General features: G+C 41.7%; 2 protein-coding genes across 2 annotated transcripts; one reads left to right on the top strand and one right to left on the bottom strand.

Annotated features, from left to right (window-relative positions):
* Positions 1–1,213: 1,213 nt before the first annotated feature.
* On the bottom strand, positions 1,214–10,981 carry HEY2 (hes related family bHLH transcription factor with YRPW motif 2). The gene is made up of 5 exons (XM_084624349.1): positions 10,778–10,981; positions 8,735–8,813; positions 8,548–8,631; positions 5,697–5,778; positions 1,214–3,274 (listed from the first exon to the last, which is right to left on the bottom strand). Exons 1-5 carry the CDS (start codon positions 10,858–10,860, stop codon positions 2,604–2,606), a joined length of 999 nt encoding a protein of 332 aa, XP_084480475.1. The 5' UTR covers positions 10,861–10,981; the 3' UTR covers positions 1,214–2,603.
* Positions 10,982–18,160: 7,179 nt separating this feature from the next.
* On the top strand, positions 18,161–20,342 carry LOC311517694 (uncharacterized protein). Its single transcript, XM_084622751.1, has 2 exons — positions 18,161–18,229; positions 18,970–20,342. The coding sequence occupies exon 2, from the start codon at positions 19,110–19,112 to the stop codon at positions 20,115–20,117; it is 1,008 nt and encodes a 335-aa protein (XP_084478877.1). The 5' UTR covers positions 18,161–18,229; positions 18,970–19,109; the 3' UTR covers positions 20,118–20,342.
* The last annotated feature ends 1,336 nt before the right edge of the window (positions 20,343–21,678 follow it).

Raw genomic sequence — 21,678 nt, 5'->3', positions numbered from 1 at the left:
TACTAATCCATGGGGATCTGCAAATCCATGAGGCTCTGCGAACGGAAAACTGGAAAGTAGTGGAAAAACAACATGCTCTATTAACATGTTCGAGGATCTCCTGGGTTTAGTACCTGGCCATTCATTGCAAGTAATACCACGTCCTTAGTGTTTTAACGAAAGAGACATCTGCAACCCACAGCTGTTTCTTGTTGTTTTATAGATTCATAGATACTAAGGTCAGAAGGAACCATTATGATCATCTAGTCTGACCTCCTGCACAACGCAGGCCACAGAATGTCACCCACCCACTCCTGCGAAAAACCTCTCACCTATGTCTGAGCTACTGAAGTCCTCAAATCGTGGTTTAAAGACTTCAAGGAGCAGAGAATCCTCCAGCAAGTGACCCATGCCCCATGCTACAGAGGAAGGTGAAAAACCTCCAGGGCCTCTTCCAATCTGCCCTGGAGGAAAATTCCTTCCCGACCCCAAATATAGCGATCAGCTAAACCCTGAGCATATGGGCAAGATTCACCAGTCAGATACTACAGAAAATTCTTTCCTGGGTAACTCAGATCCCACCCCATCTAATATCCCATCACAGGCCATTTGGCCTATTTACCATGAATATTTAATTACCAAAACCATGTTATCCCATCATACCATCTCCTCCATAAACTTATCGAGTTTAATCTTAAAACCAGATAGATCTTTTGCCCCTACTGCTTCCCTTGGAAGGCTATTCCAACTTCACTCCTCTGATGGTTAGAAACCTTCATCTAATTTCAAGACTAAACTTCCTGGTGGCCAGTTTATATCCATTTGTTGCTGGGGGTAAGGTGTGTGTGTGTGTGGGGGGGGGGGAAGTGGACGGGACTGGTTCATATTGTAAGGTTTACTGTTAACCGACACTGAGCCAGTTTACAAGGCTGAAAACAACACTGTTTCAGTGGTAGGATTATTTTTCCATTCCCATTTTAAGCACACTACATACCAGATGTGCTTTTAGAATGAGCAAAGAGGTCAAAACAAAAACAGCAACTTATGGATGCTTGTTATCAGAGGTAGACACTGAACTTCAAGTCCATTTAGGCTTTCCACTTCCCAAAGGCAAGCAAAAACAACTGCAACAAATCATCTATAAAACGCAGTCAAAAAGGACTTCGTTTAATTAGTGATATGTAAAGACTTTTGCATAGAAAAAGGTTAACAAAGTAATGCACAAAAAAGCAACTAGGTACAGTATTTTAAAAACAAATATTTTAAAGTATATTTTGCATAATGTTTAACATTCTCCATGTTTATTGCTTTCTCCACACAGCAGAGAAATCAAGTGCATAATAATACATGCTGTGTTTTATTTTCTCATAAAATCTCTAGTTCTTGAGTCAATGTATTAAAATATTAGGCTATTTTAAGTCACTGTAATAAAAAAAGAAAGCAAAACCTTTAATGCAGCACTAGTTGTCTGGGTACTGACAAAATAATTTACTGATACGCCTTTAGTACATTCATTTTGGTTTGGAATCAAACCCACATTTACAATGTTGGCATGTAAAAAGCCAGTTTAAAATAACACCCCCACAGTAACTTCATTCAGACCCAGAGAAATCGTTACCTCCAGAAGTTGACAGTGAAAAGAGCAGAGATCTTGCACGGAATCAGGAGGCTGATAAAAATAAATGTCCAAATGCAACTAAATAAGTTAATCTGAACTCTTCACAAAATTGAGTCTCTTGTATTGGCATGGATCAACTGTCTTGACTTGTGCATGGTTTTAGTAGGCAGCTACTTCTGTGTGCACTATAAATTCATTGCTTGTAAAGAGACAAGCAAGCACCATAGTCTAAGCCATTTAAAAAAAACAACACAAAGTGCCTCAAGGCTCACAGACAGTGCTGAAATGTTCATCAATCCAAGCGCTGATAAGATAATTGCTTTTACCAGTGCTATGCTAGATGTCACCATTTGGCAAGTCTGTACAAAGAAAGTCAACTAGGTGAGATAAAACTAGGCCTGTCAAGCTGAACATTCTTTCTCAGTAATCCTTTTGGCTAAATAAACCTGTTGGTGTAGAGTTCACTCTTTCCTGGAAGTGTATCAAAATGTCTGTAGCTTAATGCAGGATCCTCCCCTTCCTGCTCCCCCCAATCTCTTTATTTCATACTTTTGCAGTGTGATTTGCTTTAGAAAAACGCGTATGTATGTCAGGCACTTATGAAACTCAAACTTTCTGTCCAGCCTCAGGAGAAATTTAGATGTGCTATCCCCCATCTGTCTGCCAAATAATGATGCATGGCTAGAGGATTATTGGGTCTAGAGTCTACGTATTTCCCAGTAAACTTTTAAATGGTCATATGGGGTATGATGTTTCTGAACACCGCTGTTGCTCACCAAGGGGTCTTAAGCAAAACAAAGAAAAATATACCCAATACTGCTATATGCCCTTTTTGAAGTCTGACACTAGAATAGCTTTACTGTTCCTTGATTGGCTTGCAGGCATCTATAAGGCTGTTTGCGTGGATACAGACCTTCAATCTGACTGAACAGGAAAGACATTGAGTTACTACGGCATGAAGTCCAAAGAAGGCTTGTGTGTCTGTGTGTGTGTGTGTGTGTGTGTCTTAAAAAGCTCCAACTTCAGTCCCCCAGGGTCGGTAGGGTTTACTATTTCCACCACTACTAGTTTGCTGAGGACTGGAAGCTGCCGATACACATAATGGTGGGCTGATTGCTGTTGCAGCTGCCACTGCTGCAGCTGCACTAGGTGGAAGCATTGGGAATGCTCCAGCAAAAGACAGAGGGAAGCTCTGAGCAGCCGCAGCAGCAGCGTGTACAGTGGCAGAGAGCGAGAGAAGAGAGGTAGAAAGAGGTGGGACACAGGGAGCAACACTGCCAGCAGAGGGCACTCTGAGTGCGGAGTCAGCATGGGCAAAGGTGGCCGTGAGAAGAGCAGAGCCATGAGGAGGAACTTCTGACGCTGTTGAAAGTCTACAAGGAGTGGTGTCAGAGGAATGAAGTCCATTCTGCTGTAGCAAAGTGGCAGGGAGATGGTGAAATGCTGCTGTCCAGTGGTGAGGATGCAAGGGATGATGGTGATGAACCATGGATGAGGTCATTGCAGCAGCTTCCCTTTGAGATGCACAAGAGCTGAGATGAGACACAAGTCTAACTCTTAACGGATCAGATGTGTCCAGACCTTCCACTGAGCTCAGATATCTTGCAACTTCAGTTAAACATTCTCGGAATCCAATGCTCATGAAATCCATGGCCAGAGTGTGAGCATCAAAATAACCTGAAAGGAAAGGTAAAAGAGGCACTGAGTATCAGATGATTTCCTAGCCTATCTTAGCTATGAGTCAGCTAGCATGATCCTGGCTAAATATCTGTATCTCCTATTTATGGTCTGAGATTTGGTGGGAGGAAAGTTTGCTTTGTAAATTGTGTGTGCGATTATCTCTGGTAATGTAATATACTACAGTTGTTTTTGCAACCAAATATTACAATGGAGAAAAATTAAGACCATCAGTGTTTGAGGTTCTTCAAAAAGCTTTATGATGCCTCTCATCTTGTATTGTGGGAAACTGAAATTCCACAGCAAGCTTTTCCATGGTAACATTGACCCAGAGTCTCGGTGTGTGTGTGTGTGTCTCACGCACATACGCACAAAGTAAGGGTTGAAGATTAAAGGGCTTGTATATAATATCCTGCCTTTTCTCCCCTATGCTGGCATTTATAAAATAGTTCTTAAAATCTACCACGTGACAGTTTGGAGACAGTCTTTACAAACTCTGCTAAGTAAATTCATAATGGCTTCATGACATGTGTTATTTAACAGCAAACTAAAAACAGCTTGTCATTGCTTCTGCATAAAAAGGTTTTGAATAAAAAATGCTTTATATAAAATGTTGTAATCACTTATTTAAAGAAATACTATGTAGGCACTATGGTCATCTGACCTCTGAGGCACTTCAGCAAATGATAGCTGAATCTACAGCACATTGGATGGAGGGAAAGAATTAAATGGGTATCTTATTAGGTGCCCAAAACATGGTAGTCACTTTCTAAACACAGAGGAAATGACATTCTCCTTCCCAAAGAGTTTATCATCAAACTCAATTTATAGGCAACAGAATTTGTTTATTGAGAAAACTATTGCCCTTCAGAGTGAAAGTAGCTGCCAGTGGGAAATAATGCCCTATGGCAGTAATGCCCATTCAGCATTATACCAGCATGGTATCCCATTGTCAGTCACTTTCAGTTCAAAGCAGGGTAGTTTTTCGCTATATATCTCAGTGGCTCTCAAACTTTTTTACTGGTGACCCCTTTCATATAGCAAGTCTCTGAGTGCAACCCCCCCTTTATATATTTAACACCATTATAAATGCTGGAGGCAAAGCGGGATTTGGGGTGGAGGTTGACAGCTCGCAATCCCCCATGTAATAACCTCATGACCCCCAGCGGGGTCCCGACACCCAGTTTAAGAACCCCTGATATATCTGAATTCGAGTCAGAGTATTTCAGGCAGTCCTCAGGGCCTTTTATTATCTCATGAAGGGTATGACTTCACTGCTGAGTCAACCTGGGCTTTTATTCTGAAGTTGCTTCAGACCCCTTTCCTGTCCACACATAACCCCCCGCCCCCTCCTTTCGTGGTGCTTCCAACCTGGGCTAGTTGGCTTGTCTGTGGCTGTACGCTAAAACCCACGTGAGCCTTTCACTCGGTCTGGTAACCCACCCACTGCGCAGCAAATACACAGGCTAAATCACTCAAGTACTGATAGTTCTCCAATGCCTTCCCACAATTCCCATTGTGCCCAGAAGAATAGACAAGTTCTCCCACAATTCACAAGGAAAGACTCAGAGCAACTCAGGGCTTACTTAAAGAAACACAGATAACCATAGGCTGTGCCCCCAGAAGTCCTAGCAACACACATGGGGACACAGTAACTCAGGAGGGGCTGCTCAGGAGTTCAGATCTGGGTGCAGATCACCTGGGTTAACTATGCAGTGAAAACATACCCAAAATTATGTTAAGGTTGAGCGGAGTTATAAATTGTTGGAAATTGCCATTTCCCGTTTCTTACTTCCCAGCTTCAACATCATTGCAGTGCTGGCTAATGAGGAATAACTGAACACCCTGCCGTGTGTTACTTCCTGCATAAGAGTCTGAGTCTAAATATGCATTATCTGTCTATCGTCTGATACCCAGAGGTGCACGTAACAAGATTAGATTTTGGTCTGGTGAATGAGACAGTCTAATCTTGCATTTAAAATAGTCTTTCAGAACAAAAATATATATATAAACAATAACGAAAGTTCCTCTGGATCCACTTCCTTTGGTATAGCTGCTGTATAGTGAGTTTTAACATTGGTTTTGTGCTGCACAATTGTTGCCACAAACCTCCTGTTTATATTTGGATGTTTGTGTATTTGTTTTGTCTCCCTGTGCAGATTTCAGTGCTCTTTGGAAACCCCAAACAAATCTCTGACTGGGCTGCCTGTGAATGAAGCCTTTACTCCCACAGTGTTATGAAAGCAAACACAAGCCCAGGGTCAAGTGCTTCTTTTGTCCCAGCAGTTCTTTCCCACGAGTTCAGTCCTGACATTAGCATTGATTTCCACTCCTTTAATCTGGAATCGCCTATCATGGCTCGTCAAAGGACTGTTTGATAAGATTTCCCCAAATATTAGGAAAAAAAGAGTCAACTCCTTACCTTTACCTCCTGTTGCCTGGAGCATCTTCAGATGATCCACTGTCATTTGCAGTATTTCTGCTTTTTCTAATTTTGCAGATCCCTTTGAGATAAGAGGCTCAAATAAATAAAGGCTTACAAGTACTGTAAGCTTTAATTTGGTATACTTTCCATTGAGTTCAGTCTTATGGTTTCAATTTTCCCTACCATTAGAACATTCTCAGCTTAATCCTTTCACTGAGCATCTGCATCCCAGACTTTATTTAAAGACAAATACCATATCACGTCTAGCAATGTGTATGTGTCTAACACATTAGTAAAGAAATAGCGATACTACAAAAAAATTAACAGTTTAGGAGTTCACAGTCTATTTATGCAACAGAAGGGATTATTAAAGATGCATAAATAATAAAATTGCCTGACAAGGCGATTTGCCTTATGAAAGGTATAGCCTAATGTATCTGTGGACTAGAAGTCAGTGTGGACATGTCAGATATTACACTGTTGTGCAATGGATTAAGTAGGTGGCTCTTCAGAGATTTGTTCCCACAGAGGCATGGAAATATAACAAATGGCAAGTAATGTGCAATTATTGACAGGACCCTAACACAGCATTGTTTTCCGCTTTTACCAGTAGGTGTCACTGTGTACACATACAAAAGAGAATCCAGGAATTGTACAGGGACTTTTTTTTTTTTTTTTTTTTTTTTAAGATGACCCAACAATTTTTTGATCAGTCATTTGGATGACAGAAATTCTATTCTCATCCTTTATTGACACATGGTCATTTCTGTGTATACACATACACTGTCCACATTTTTCTGGGTTAGGAAGAGGCCTTGTTTACAGGACCAGGAAAGACCATCACTGTTAACAGAGAGCACAATTTGCTGTGTCCATGAAACTTGGTTATGCTGGTTCATAAATATTGGAAAAATATAAAATTTAAGTTCTACAATACTGAGATAATTAATTTTGTTTGTAGATAAATTTATGAATATTCTTGTGGCTATTAGCATTTCCTTACACATCTGGAGGTTGCCCAAAGATCCACCCTCTCTTTTAAATATTATGGGCCAGATCCTCAACTGGCATAAATCAGCAGAGCTATGTTGATTTATGCCACCTGAGAATCTGGCCACGTGAGCCAATTCTTCTCTCAGTTATATCCATGCAAGCTCACCGACTTCAGTAGGTATAAAAAAAATGCACTGATTTCACTGAGGTTGTATGGTGGAAATGAAGTCAGAAGTATATTTCTCTATAACTAAGTTATATGACCTACAAAACTGCACAACTGAATCTCCAAAGAACAGAGATTTTGATTTTGTTGTTGTTGTTGTTAAACTAAGACTAATGACCCTTTACAATTCTGGCAATTTCAGTGATCTGAACATCAAGAAGAATATTAAAAACTCATGTTTTGTGGACGATATATCATGGGAAAACTTTAAGAACCCACTACATGCTACTTTTTCCACTTATTAATATTTTTTACTAAGTTAATATGCTCAACATCTCAGTATACCAAAATTTGGTGAATTTGTGACTATTGTTTGTTAGAATTTTATATGGAATTATATCCTGTACTTTTCTCAGTCTTAATCTTTTCCATAGACAGAATACAAGCCATCTCGATGAGAGAGTGACTAATAGCTCAAAACTGCATGTTGCTGGGTAATTTCCAAGGACTTTATAGGACTTGTTTTATAATGTTTGTGGTTTTCAAGAGGTAAACAATGAAATGGGACAAACAATTGTCATCTCTTGCCTGTTTTGCCTAGCTGAAAATGCCTTGGTCATGCCATGTTGCCAGAGTCTATGAAATAGCACTGTTCTGACTAGGAGCTATTAAAGGCATATTGCAGGTAGCACAAGTGCACGGTTCCTTAAATGTTAGCTTTGTTCAGTTCAGAAATAGTATGAGGCCCAATCCTGGGAGTAGCTAAGCACTCAACTTCCACAGAAATCAATGGGAGTTGAGAGTAGTCGGCACCTTGCAGGATTTGGCTCATTGTTTGCTTTTTTTAAAAAAAATGTATTTAAATTACTAAGAGCTTTGTTCTTAAATTTTAGTTGTTCACTTCTTATTGAAGCACGCTGGTTTAAATTAAGAATTACTTTTGCCATATTTTGAGTTTTGGTTTTATTCTAATATGCCCTAGCATTTCTGTTTTACTGAATATTGGGGTTTTATGGATGTTGACGTTGCATGAAATTATCAAAACAAGTAAGTTGTTGTTAGCTGGGAAGTTCAATACAGATAAAACCTAAGGACCTGACCCATAGCCTACTGAAGTCAAGGGGAATCTTTCGATTGAAGACTTTCCCATTGAAAGCCTTTGAAAATCTCTTTGACTTCATCAGGAGCAGGACCGTCCAATCAATCTAATATACAGCTACTAACTAGATATTTAAAAACTGAGTAACCTAGGCAATCGGTTTACTTTTTAGGAAACAGGACTGATTACATTATTCTGGATTTGTGAATTTTGTTTATAAGAAAGCTATTTAAAGAGGTGGGAAAGGGGGATTTTGTTAGAAGAGTTAGACAGACGGGTAACTAGCACACAATTTTTTAAAAGTATATGGAATAAAGCACATATTTAACAAAACCACTACTGGAAATCATTGAAAGAACAGAGACAACATAAACACTGTGACCCTTTAGGGAAAAACAAGCCAAAGAATGGAAATGTTTTTCAGCTTTATGGTGGATTCTGTTTTTAATAGTTTTGCCACAACAAAGCATTTTATTGAAATGCCTGCTTTGTGCCAGATCAGGACACATACAATATTATTTTAATGAGCTTTATAAGAAAACCAACACTGCCAGATGAGATACAGGTATAAAAAAAAAAGAAAAGCTTACTTGTTTTTCAAAGGCAGTTGGCACAAGCCGCCTCAATTCAGATAAACTGTTATTTATACGATCACGGCGCCTTTTCTCTATAATCTATCCCCAAAAAACAAAACAAAAACGAGTTTATAAAACCATGAAGGACAAAAATCAGAGCACACATGCAAATATTACATGGGAAATTAAAGAAATTCCATACCCCTCTTCTTTTTTTTCTGGCCATAATCTGAGATGTTGTTGTTGGGGAATTTGATCGAATCACAGAACCACTACTTTGCCTGTGAAATAGTAAAGGTATGTCAGGTGTTGCATTACATGACATTATTGTCTTATAAATACCTAGTTATCACGACATTAAATATTCACAGCTATTTCTTTGTTGTTCTTCATGTTTGGAAGAGGTGCTTTGTACGGCGCGGTTAAGTCTTTCCTTCTTACCGAGGTTTCACTTTCTCCCTACCCTAACATAGTGTTTGAACTGGTTGGCAGCTAACTTTGTTACAAGTATCCCTCCCAAAGACATCATGGTACCAGCTCAGTTGATTTGGCTTCCACCATGACAAATTCATGTATATAACAGTCAGTCAAAAAAATTCAATAAAGAAAACATGCTAAATTCATATACTTGGCTAACACTTGTGATGAAAGATGCTTTAATATACCAGCTATAAAACCACAGACTGTCTCTGTCGAGATTCTCACATTGGTGCCTATCGCAGCAGGATCCAATTGCCACCTACATAAATAGAAATATGTCCTAATTCCATTGCTTTGTCCAGCTCCAGAAAAAAAACAGTTTAAAACGTTTGTTTTTAAATCTGCCGCCACCACCACCAAATGTTAGACATTTCATTCTGTCACCAGTGAACAGAAACCATTATGATCTTTCAAAGATACATAAAGAGAGATTTTTCACATATCTGCAGACACAAATGGACTCTGGGACCTGCTTCTCAAAATTGGCAATATCTTTCAACTTTCAAATCCAGCCCTGTCTCTGCAAACCTTCAAATCCAGCCCTGTCTCTTCAAACTCTGGGAAACTTCATCCTCATTTTACACAGGAAGAGAGACAGCAAGAGCGTGCTTGTAGTGTTCTCTCAGTGACTGGAATAATCACTTTCCAAAAGTAGTTTTCTATAGGTACTGAGGTATTTGAGACTACTTATACGGATCACTTTTCAGGATATATCGGTTATATTTTCAATCCAATCTTTACAAGTAATTGTAACTAATTAATTAAAACAGTGCATTTTTCTTTTTTTTAAGTTTCAAAATTATTTCCAAGATTTTGGATCTCACAGGTGATATACAGCTATAGATAAATCATGGAAACATTTGTGGGAATACAGATTAGATTAAATTATAACTTGACCTGCCTGGTCACTAAAATTCCTAGCAGAACTTGACTAGTCTTTTTTTAAATGGAGATACTAAGTCCAAGTCCATATGAAATCATGTGCTACCAATGTCAAATGACTCCACATGTACTGATCATTCAGCTTGTAAAAAAATAATAATCCTGAAACAGATCTTTACAACAGAATACCACCGTCTTAATCAGATGGTGACGGTCATTCCTCAAAACACACAACAGCGGACCAAACACAGCGAGTTGATTTAATTTCTATAATTCAATATTAGCCCTTTTATCATTTCATTTTTCAGAGGGTGGACTGTTCAAGTGTTTAAAATTAGATAAGTAGTGAAAAGAATGTACTGAACTTTATTGTCAGCTGAAGCCTCTCTTGGCCTCCGCCCCCCTTCTATCCACCTATAGGGGTGTGACAGCTTGGGCTCAGGTGAGCAAACTGCTCCGAACATGGGATCGCAGGAAGGTTCTTAATTCTTACTTCAGCTACAATCCCCAACCCCAATCTTTCCCCAGCAACTCCCCCCTCCCTACTGACCAGAGGCTGGCTCCAGGGGCCGCGATGCTCCACACCAGAACATTTTCCCCCACAGACCAAAAAAAAAAAAATCCCCAAGACAAGCCCTGAGAAATGGGACACTGGAACTGCCAGCTCACAAGCCCCCACGTGTGCGACACCGCCTGCCTGGGCATTGGCCGACGTCCACCATCCACCCCCCACCCCCCAGCGCAGAGCGCCTAGGCGCTGCACCGTGCCAGCCCCTCGCCCTGGGGAGCTGAGAGCCACTCAACCACAGGGTTCAAACCCCGTCTGTGCTGGGGACCCCGCCTAGCCAGGGGGTGCAGCAGCCCCCCTAGCCGCAGATCTCACCCCGAGTAATTATTCTCGCTCCCCACGTCTATGGTCTCGTCCATGTCGCTGTCGGAGCTCGTTTCCTCGCACGGCCGCTTCATGGCGGCGGCGGCGGCACGGCCCCTGCCACGGACGGGGAGCGAGCACCGAACCGACGCGTGGCCCCCGGCGCGGCGCGGCGCGCTCCCTGCAGCGCCAGCAGCCCGTGGAGCTTCTGAGGCGCTTTCCCACGCCGCCGCTCAGCCTCAAGCGCCCGGACCCCGCCCACCGCCGGCCGAAGCCGCGCCCCTTCGGGCGGGGGCCGCCGCCCATTGGAGGAGAAAGCGCGTGAGTGACGGCCTTGCCCCGCCCCGTTCGGGCTCGGGCCAGGCTGGAGCGCTGGGGGGCGGTCCGGCGGCCGCGGAGCGTGGGAAAGCTCGGCGTGCCGCGAGCGCGGCGGTGCTGGCCTGGGCGGCCTGGCCGGGGCTGCGCTGGGGCACGTGCCCCACCTGAGGCGGGCCGCTCCGTGCAGCCAGCCTCTAAGAGTGTCTCGCTCTTTCCAGGTGCGCTGCCCGCCTAGCCGCCTCCTTCAGTGCAGCGGAGCGCTAGCCTCGCCCCTGGGCCTGGGCCAGAGCCAGAGCGCCCAGACCCCGCTCTCTTGGGTCACTGGCACAGCCCGCCTTGGCTGTACGCACTAGAAGGGGGATTTGATCCCCCCCTTCCCCACACACATCGGTGTTTCCGTTCCGATGCATGATCCGCCTCACCCCGTGGTGCTGGATTAACGCACCCCAAAATCGCAAACGGATCTCGTGTTTTCCCTTTGCAGGTAGTTCGAAGGGAGGGTTAAAAAATGCAGTCACGGGTCCCGCCTGAACCCGTGTGACTTTGCTGCTTTTAGGCTGCTGTGAGCTGAGGAATTTTTATTGTGGGAAGCTCGATCCTGGTGTTGGGGATTATTTCATCTCTGGGGAGATTTCAGTCTGGGCTGGGCCTCCCCTGTCCTGCCCCTCCCTTCCTGGAAGTGGAGGTGGTGAGTTGAGATGGCCCGTAGCTGCTCTTGGAGTGACCAATGTGTTTGTCGGTGTCTGGCATTTTAAAGGACTAGGGAGACAAAGATGGAAGGAATAAGTGTTGTACAGGATTTGGAGGAGGCTGTGAGGCGGTGGATTTACAACAGACGGGGTTTGCTAATACCGGGCACGCGGTTTGACTAGATTTATTACAACATACACCATTGGAAAAATCTGTTTTTCATAATAATTTCAAGCGTATTTTAAAAGTTTGGTGACTGTTTCTTCCGCCCCCCCCCCGATTATTGTTCTTCAGTCATTTTTTTCGAGTCCCGTTTTCTCTTCGGGGGGAGATCTGGTCCAAACTGGGAGTCACTCAGCATGCTGGGGATTGTAGCGCTGCCAGGTTGAACTCTTTTGTGTCAGTTTTGCAGTGGACAGTTTGACAGCCGAAAGCTGCCTGCGTGAAGCCCAGGGGCACGAGAACTGGCTGCTTTGGATTGGACACACGGAGTCAGTTTAAGAAAAACTGCTTAAAACAGAAATAGCCTTATGCCCAGCCTGGCAAACCGAGGGGAGGGGCGGAAGGGGCTTGCTTTTTTCTGAGGGCGAGAAGAGAGGGAGAGGAAAAGAGGAGAGAAGAGTTGAGGTGGAAGAGAAGTGGGAAGCCGAAAGGAGCAGATGAAAGTGATGAGGGGGAGAGAGAGAAGTGGCTGAAGCTCAGGGGCGTGGAGCCCGCTCGGCGGGCGAGTTAAGCTGTCTCAGGCAGCCCCATCCTCCCCCGGCGGCGGGGCTGGGCTGGCTCCCCGTGTGGACAGAAATCTGAAACTTGTCATCCTGGCTTTTGAAATGTAACCGGCGCCAATTACACAGTGTCAGGGCAGGCCGGGGCGGGAAGCGGGGCTGCGGAGTGTGGCGAGCTCCTGCTGAACTGTAACAGCTCCCTACTAGCGGTAGGTTTTCATCTGTTCAGGGGTCCTAAGTGATCCGGATAGTTTTTAAGCACATCGGTCCTTGGCGGTCCTTGTGTGATAAGACGGGAAACCGCAGAGAAGACCAGGATTTGTTGAGCTTCGATCTTGCATTCCAAGAAGGCTGGAGCAGTTGTACTGATCAGGCTAAAAGAATTAACTGGCGATTAAACAAATATACACAGGCTATTCGCTAAAGTCTGAATACAGGCGTTAAACTAAGTTATTGGTGAAGGGCAAAATCGATATTTTGATTTTATGTTTGTTTACCTCTATTTATTTTAAAGCATAAGGATAACATTAGGCTAAAATATCCCATGGAATAAACGGATTGAAAAAACAGTCGTTTGCTTTTTTTTTTTGTTAAAGTTTAGACTATCACCAGTGATAATCTAGAAATGTAGTTATGTCTTCTGCATCCCTCCAAGCGTCTTAAAAAGAAGACTACAAAGGATGAAGCAAAGGAAAAGAGGGCCGAGTAATTGCGAAATGTTCTGTTACACCAAAGTGCTTTTTCAAATTAAAAACAAAAGTAAAACATTTAACAATAAGCTGTTTTTCTAATTAAAAATAAAAGTTTGTTTTCCTTGGAATATAAAGTTCCAGCACATACGCACTTAATCATTCTAAAGAGAAGCTATGCCGAAGGAGGTTTGTGAATCTTCAAATCAGAACGCATTACCCCATTGCTTTCTAGAAGAGTGCTCTTTGCTTTTCTGGGGTTTTTTATTTTTAAGATCTGGAGCGGGTGGGGAATATATACAACGAAAGGAAGAAACATTGAAGCAAATCATACTTGTCAGCAGTATTTAAGGATGTGTGAATAGACCAGGGGACATTGTTGGAGGATTTCCATTCGAAAGTGTACACTATAATTATTAGTTAATTAGAGCCCGTTCCTGTTGTTTTTACCCAAGCAAAATAACCATCCGAGTTTGCTTGTATTGCATGATCCGTCTTATTTAATATATGATTCTACAAACGACTAATTTCCACATTCAGCTATTCCCCCTCTCCCCTGTACAGGTGATTTTAGGGTGGGGGTGTGAGAGAGAGAGGAATACACTGAAAGAGAAACCAGCCCCAGCTATTTTTTACTGACACTTCCAATACGTGTAATTGTATCTAGTGACATGGTGTTGCTATAGAGACTAACAAATTTATTTGAGCATAAGCTTTTGTGAGCTAGAGCTCACTTCATCGGTAGCTCAGGAAAGCTTCTGCTCAAATAAATTGGTTAGTCTCTAAGGTGCCACAAGTCCTCCTTTTCGCGGATACAGACTAACACGGCTGCTACTCTGAAACCTGTCATGGTGTTGCTAGTCTTCCATGTGGATATTGTTATTGTGTGAAGGAGCTGCGAGATTTCATGCTTCATTGCCCTACAGGGGCATCTTTTTCAGGATAATGTTCGACAGGACAGAGGCAAGCACCGACAAGAAAAACAAATTGCAGTTCTCAGGGATTTTTAAAAAAACATTCTCTACAATGGGTTGATTTAAGGAAGTAGACAGAAAGGTATGATGGCCTTTCAGGAAAACTGAAATAGTAGGAAGGGTAACGTGTGGAGACTGTCTGACCTCAATTGAAGGAGGCGACTTAGAAATCTTGGACAACGCTGTGCGTTTCTTCCCCAATGTGCAGTTTTCCAGATTGTTTTTTCCTTTACGGAGGTCTGACAGTTTGAATGTGATATATATAGACCTGAAGGCATATGGTTTTATGCATTTTAAATCTCTCTGAAACACCGACAAAGAAAATAATGGTTCGTAGGAGTTAGAGCACTTTCAGAACTGCACGAAGCTGAAGAAGTCTCCCTCCTAATAAATGAGACTACTGTTGTTAGACACTCCTGTAGCTGCTTCAGGTGCTTGAGGAAATACTTACAAACTTGTTTTATGAGGGACAGTGTGTGTTTTTAATAGTTTCTGAAATATTGAGCACTTTCGGCTATTAATTAATTTCCATTGTGCCCCAGAATTTTGTACATTTTTTTTATTTAATTGGTCAATGTCTCTGGATTTAGACATTTACTGTATTAATAATAGGTCCCTATTGTATTTTGAAAATTTCTATGGCAAAACTTTATTCCACTGTGTATGTGGAAATCTGGATGAATTCCTTTTTATTTCCCCATGTTGATTAGTTCTATTTACTGTTTATGGGGCTTGTGAAAAAGATGGTATTTTGTTTGCAATTAATTCAAAAGTCTATTGCTGTTGTCCAGACTATTTAGCAAGTCTCTCATTTTGTCATCATTTAAATGGATCTACTCAAGTTTAAGATAGGATAGATTTAAAGAATTAACTTTAAATGCCCCTTTAAGAATAAAGTCCATGATTTAAACCAGCCTTTAAAAAATCGCATTTAAAAATCTAACAGCTCATTGAGAAAAAGTGTATCAGTTTTCCAAATTGCATTGCAGATAGTTAAAATGGCAACTACCGGCTGCCAAGAGCAAAACTAAAGTGCTGGTTTTGTTTGCTACTGCAGGTATGTGTTCACTGGCATGACATACGCACCCTTGTGCTCATCACGCCGTCCCTCCGCTCTACCAGCTGCCTAAGTCATTGTGAGCAGGCAGGATACTGAAGTGTACATATAACTCCACACTCTGCTACCAGAGTCCAAGGGCAGGATTCTTGTACATTTCATTGCCCTGCCTACTAGAAAGAATGGAGCCGACACAGGTCACCATGACATGCGCTCTTATGCTACCAAAGCAAAGTGGGTAGGGTGTCATTTTAGGCCTGTCATTCCAAGGTAACGGTGTCTCTTTGACGGTTAGATCCTGCAGTCCTTATTGAGGGCATGGGAGTCAATCTGTTAGTCTGAGTAAGAACTGTAGAACCAGTCACTAGAGAGGTGCAGGTCAAGGAATTGTACAATGCATTACTTAACAATGTGTTCCTGGTAATTGCTCCTTCTGTTTCTCTTAGGTCTCAAGGGGAGAGAAATTTTAAGACACTAATAACCACTTTTCTCAGTTAAAAACTTGCTTCATCTCTGTTGTTAAAGATTTACTGCTCAGACCTTTTACTTTTATGTGGTTTCCACATAGTAAATGTACATTGATGGGAATTATTTAGAAATGCAGCAAATATTATCTTCCCAGGGTATTTTTTCCAAGTGGAAAAGTTGCACTGATATACAAAAGTGTACCTAACTTATTCAATAATTATTTATTTTGCAATGTCAACATAGCTCTTTTGCCAATAACACTTATAATTGTATTAACATATATGGAACTAGAATGGAAAACTAGTTAAGAGATTACATCAGCATTAATGTCAAATGTGTTCTTCACGCTTCATGTTTTTTATATAAACTACATCATAATTACATAACAATGTAACAGCCAGCAATGCCTATACAGCTGCCTATTCACAAACAAAAATGTTTAAAAAGATTAAGTTTGAAAATTTGTTTCTCTGGAGTCCTAGTAACACCAAACCAACCAACCAAACAAAACCCCCCAAACCCAGCCCCTCCCCCGCCAACATGACATTTTTTACAAAAATCTACATCTTTACAAATGTTTTAAAAGCTTGGAAATGAAGTGTTGTAAGCCTTAAATTAGCAATAGATTAGTTTATATTTCTAAACATTTACAGCAATTTGAGCATTACTCTTTATACTTGTATGGTTGTAATTTATCCATGCCCTGACCATAGCTACAGATACTAGGAAGAGGGGGGGGAGGTGCAGAGGGACAAAGAGAAAGAAAATATTGCACCCTGACACTTTAGGCATAAATACTCCCTGCTCAAGTGTTTCCCAACTCTGGCCCCAGGAACAGGGAGTTCTTCTACCTGTTTTTTAAACAAAAATGGTGGGGGAAGGAAGGGAAATGGATGTCTTGCTTCAACTATGTAAAAATCAAACTTTCCCCAGGGTGTAAAGTTTCTGGTAAGTAGTGCAGACAGCTGTATTGTCTTTTCCCAGCTCCTCCTGATGCTTGGGCCTGGGAACTTCCTGACCAGAGTGGGCAGAGACAGAGTGAGAGAATGAACACCTGCAGGCGAGCTTCCTTCTGCCCCCTCTTTATATCCCTGCTCTCCTCAGCTTCTAGTGAAATAGTTCCCTACCTATTTCAGTGTAGTATGTGTTTGCTCTGTCATTCATGTTGACAATATTCTTGGGCCAGGAAAAGAGTGAGAATAACTCTACAGTCTGGTAGTTAGGGCATTTACTTAGGATGTGCAAGACCCAAATTCAATGCACTGTTCCAAGAGCTATTTAATTAGTTATAAAAAGTGGAACAGCTTGGAGAGCAGGACTGTGAAAGGGCTATACTACCATAGCCTGTAGCCTCATGTTAGGGCAGTCTTTTACAAGATGGGAGACATGAGTTCAAATCCTTTCTTCTACCATCAGGCAGAAAGGACTTGAACATGGGTCTCCTAAAGAGCAGGTGAGTACCCTAACTCCCAGGCTAAACATTATGAGTGCGGAAGCAAAATCCTCTTACTTCTCCAGTCATTTTGTGAATCCTTTCCTTTGCTTTTGTCGAACTACCTGAAAATCTAAACAAACATTTTGGAGTCGACATGAAATGTTCCATTTTGACATTACCAAAACATTTTGAATTTTTTTGTTCACTTGAAACTTTGGTGAACTTGACAGGAATTCATGACAACCTAAAACTGTATTTTTTGGTGAATAAACTGTTTGAAAATTTTCACTCATTTCTACTGTGCACCTTGCAGTGCACCAGGCACACAATTAGATTATAATGGGCACATTTCAACCTCTTTCATGAAGGGGGTTAAGTGCACTATTTCCACAGCAATGCCAGCCAGTCCCTACTGACCCAGTGTGGGACAGTCTGTTATCAGATTCAATATCTCCCATTAGTGTCTCAGAGTGATGACCCTAGTAGGCACATAAATACATAAAAAATAATATTTCAGGGACAGTGTCTAGTTAAAAGAGCAAGAGAAACAGGAACAGGGGGAAAGCAATTTTATATAGACAATTGACAGATAAAAGGGGGAGGGAATCAAACAACCAACCAACCCCCGTAAACACAGAAAGCCAATGGAAGGGAAACCAATAGAGAAGTCAGGTCCAGCATTCTCAAAAGGGGAGCCTATGTTACTTGCCAAATATTTTTATGTAGTTTCATGAGGAGAAATTTTTATTGGGTCTCCAAAAAGAGCTGTGCTGAAGACTTAGAATCCTTATCTTACAAAGCCAAATTCTGCCCTCTGTTATGCACAAAAAGGTGAATGGGAGCCACGCATGCACAGCTGAGGCAGAATGTAGCTGTCATAACCATATAGCTAAGGGTAGCCTAGAATTTCTCTTTACCTGTAAGGGGTTAAGAAGCTCAAATAACCTGGTTGGCACCTGACCAAAAGGACCAATGGGGAAAGAAGATAGTCTCAAATCCTGGGGGGTGGGAGGCTTTGTTTTGTGTGTTGTCTTGGGAAGCAGAGAAGCATCAGGTCAGAAAACTCCTTCTCCTATAAACCATTCTAAAAGTCTCTCATATTACAAAAACTGTAAGTAAAAGCCAGGCAAGGCATGTTAGATTATCTTTTGTTCTGCTCGTGAATTTTTCCTTTGCTGGAGGGAGGTTTATTCCTGTTTTTTGTAGCTTTGAAACTAAGCCTAGAGGAAGTTCTGCTGTGTTTTTGAATCTTTTGTTACCCTGTAAAGTTATTTTCCATCCTGATTTTACAGAGGTGATTTTTACCTTTTTTTAAAAATAAAATCCTTCTTTTAAGAAGAAAGAAAAGGAGTAGTTGTGGCACCTTAGAGACTAACCAATTTATTTGAGCATAAGCTTTCATGAGCTACAGCTCACTTCATCGGATGCATACTGTGGAAAGTGTAGAAGATCTTTTTATTCACACAAAGCATGAAAAAATACCTCCCGCCACCCCACTCTCCTGCTGGTAATAGCTTATCTAAAGTGATCACTCTCCTTACAATGTGTATGATAATCAAGTTGGGCCATTTCCAGCACAAATCCAGGTTTTTTCACCCCCTCCCCCCCACACAAACCCACTCTCCTGCTGGTAATAGCTTATCTAAAGTGACCACTCTCCTTACAATGTGTATGATAATCAAGGTGGGCCATTTCCAGCACAAATCCAGGGTTTAACAAGAACGTCGGGGGGGGGGGGTAGGAAAAAACAAGGGGAAATAGGTTACCTTGCATAATGACTTAGCCACACCCAGTCTCTATTCAAGCCTAAGTTAATTGTAACCAATATGCAAATGAATTCCAATTCAACAGTTTCTCGCTGGAGTCTGGATTTGAAGTTATCCCCGATTAATGTCACGGCTAACCTGGTGGCTGAACTTTGTGACTTTGTCCTTACCCATAACTATTTTACATTTGGGGACAATGTATACCTTCAGATCAGCGGCACTGCTATGGGTACCCGCATGGCCCCACAGTATGCCAACATTTTTATGGCTGACTTAGAACAACGCTTCCTCAGCTCTCGTCCCCTAAAGCCCCTACTCTACTTGCGCTATATTGATGACATCTTCATCATCTGGACCCATGGAAAAGAAGCCCTTGAGGAATTCCACCATGATTTCAACAATTTCCATCCCACCATCAACCTCAGCCTGGTCCAGTCCACACAAGAGATCCACTTCCTGGACACTACAGTGCTAATAAACGATGGTCACATAAACACCACCCGGAAACCTACTGACCGCTATTCCTACCTACATGCCTCCAGCTTTCACCCTGACCACACCACACGATCTATCATCTACAGCCAAGCTCTGCGATACAACCACATTTGCTCCAACCCCTCAGACAGAGACAAACACCTACAAGATCTCTATCAAGCATTCTTACAACTACAATACCCACCTGCGGAAGTGAAGAAACAGATTGATAGAGCCAGAAGAGTTCCCAGAAGTCACCTACAACAGGACAGGCCTAACAAAGAAAATAACAGAACGCCACTAGCCGTCACCTTCAGCCCCCAACTAAAACCCCTCCAACGCATTATTAAGGATCTACAACCTATCCTGAAGGATGACCCAACACTCTCACAAATCTTGGGAGACAGGCCAGTCCTTGCCTACAGACAGCCCCCCAACCTGAAGCAAATACTCACCAGCAACCACATACCACACAACAGAACCACTAACCCAGGAACCTATCCTTGCAACAAAGCCCGTTGCCAACTGTGCCAACATATCTATTCAGGGGACACCATCATAGGGCCTAATAACATCAGCCACACTATCAGAGGCTCGTTCACCTGCACATCCACCAATGTGATACATGCCATCATGTGCCAGCAATGCCCCTCTGCCATGTACGTTGGTCAAACTGGACAGTCTCTATGTAAAAGAATAAATGGACACAAATCAGATGTCAAGAATTATAAGTGTGACAGCCTGTCTGGATTGACCTGATTGGACATCCTCCGGATAGGCAGTTTGCTCAGCAGCCTGTTGAGATACAGGGAAGGCACAACACCAGTCCATATACATTGTGTTACATTGCTACAACTACTGGGATGACATGGTGAGATTAGCATATGGACCTACAACAACCCTCACTGCTTTTGAAAGTAGAATTTGTTAATCTAAAATGAACAATGGGTTTACATCTTTATGCTTGAATGACAACTTACAATATCTGAGGCCAATTATGACAGAAATAAAACAACTATTTGCCATGGGGAATGAAAAAGGTCCTTTACTTTTGTATGTATTTGCTTTAAAAATGCAAAATAACAAGTCTTAGTCTGGATGTTAGGTCTAAAGAAATTAAGAAAAATGTAGAATTAAACATGTGTCTATGAAGGTGAGCCAAAATATCGAGTAAGCTTCTGCTCTGTTACATTGTTGCATCCCTATTGAAATTAAAGGGTTTGCTTAAAAGTAACTGAAAGCTTAGAGATCTCTTTGAGAGATAAGGGAATAGAGCATGGTAGGACATTTCCCACCAAACCTCTATAATTTGTTTCTGCCACATAGAGTGAACAAATCTACTATATTTTCTGAGGCAAAATTCCTCCATTGCCTTTGATGGTAGTTTTGCCTGAGTAAAGACTTCAGGATTTGGCAGTTCATTATGCCTCATGTAACATTAAGCAAAATGTTTAAGGGCCAGTGTCAAAGATTTTACATGAACACCACAGGATGAATATGGTTCTCCTGAGTAATGTGTAGCTTCTAAATAATGGTTCTGTTCTATGCCATGCAGGTTAGCGCCTATTGACTGTACTGGTCATTAAGGGTGTATAGAACCTTTCTGGAGATGGCTTTATAGCCTGTATTTATTGATCTCTCTCACACCCATTTGATATAACTGGAGAGGGTGAGGCAGGATAATTTTCAGATCACAAACAGTGTCTGTCCTACCAGAGTAAAATAGAATGCTTTCAGTAAGACCATTTTAGTCATTAAAAAACACAGGACTGTAGTTCACCACTTATTTTTAAGAGTTTATCTTAAATATCAGTGGCATGATATAGCCCAAAGTTAAGATAAAAAGCAAAGACCAATTTTAGATACTACAAAATAGTTAAATAAATATTTTTATAATTTTCCCTTGAATAGCAAATAGTAAAGAGCCTCAAGTTGATACACAAGCATTTTATTACCTTCAGTTTTCCTTTCTTTTATTAAAAAAAATGGTAAAAACACTAAAAAGTGACAGCTAAGACCAGTGAAAGGAAATGACAAACCTAATAGAATATGGAGAATCAAGTTATACTCCCTGAACTGGTTCTGGTGTGATCACACCTAGAAGACTGAACTCATTTCTTTGCCATCTCTTTACTGGAAAGGTATTGACAAACTGGAGGGGTTGTGGAGAACAGCAAGAAAAAGTATTAAGAGTCTAAAGGGATTGATGTGTGAAGACAGATAAAAAGAACAAAATGTGTGTAGCTTGCCTAAGCAATGACTGTGTGTAGGAGTGTGTGTGCATAAGAATCCACAAATATTTGAATGTGTAGGGAGAGAA

The sequence above is a fragment of the Lepidochelys olivacea genome, assembly GCF_965140295.1.
Source record: "Lepidochelys olivacea isolate rLepOli2 genome assembly, chromosome: 3".
NCBI lineage: Eukaryota > Metazoa > Chordata > Testudines > Cheloniidae > Lepidochelys > Lepidochelys olivacea.
The sequence above is the reverse complement of the archived record's forward strand: the minus strand, read 5'-3'. Positions and strand labels throughout refer to the sequence as shown.

Excerpts from the sequence above, each read along its gene's own strand:
- HEY2 (XM_084624349.1), bottom strand. The coding sequence starts at position 10,860 with ATGAAGCGGCCGTGCGAGGAAACGAGCTCCGACAGCGACATGGACGAG. Across the intron at positions 5,779-8,547 it reads CAACTGCCTTTGAAAAACAA|GGATCTGCAAAATTAGAAAA; the intron begins GTAAGCTTTTCT and ends CTTATCTCAAAG. Across the intron at positions 3,275-5,696 it reads CCAGGCAACAGGAGGTAAAG|GTTATTTTGATGCTCACACT; the intron begins GTAAGGAGTTGA and ends CTTTCCTTTCAG.
- LOC311517694 (XM_084622751.1), top strand. The coding sequence starts at position 19,110 with ATGGGTACCCGCATGGCCCCACAGTATGCCAACATTTTTATGGCTGAC.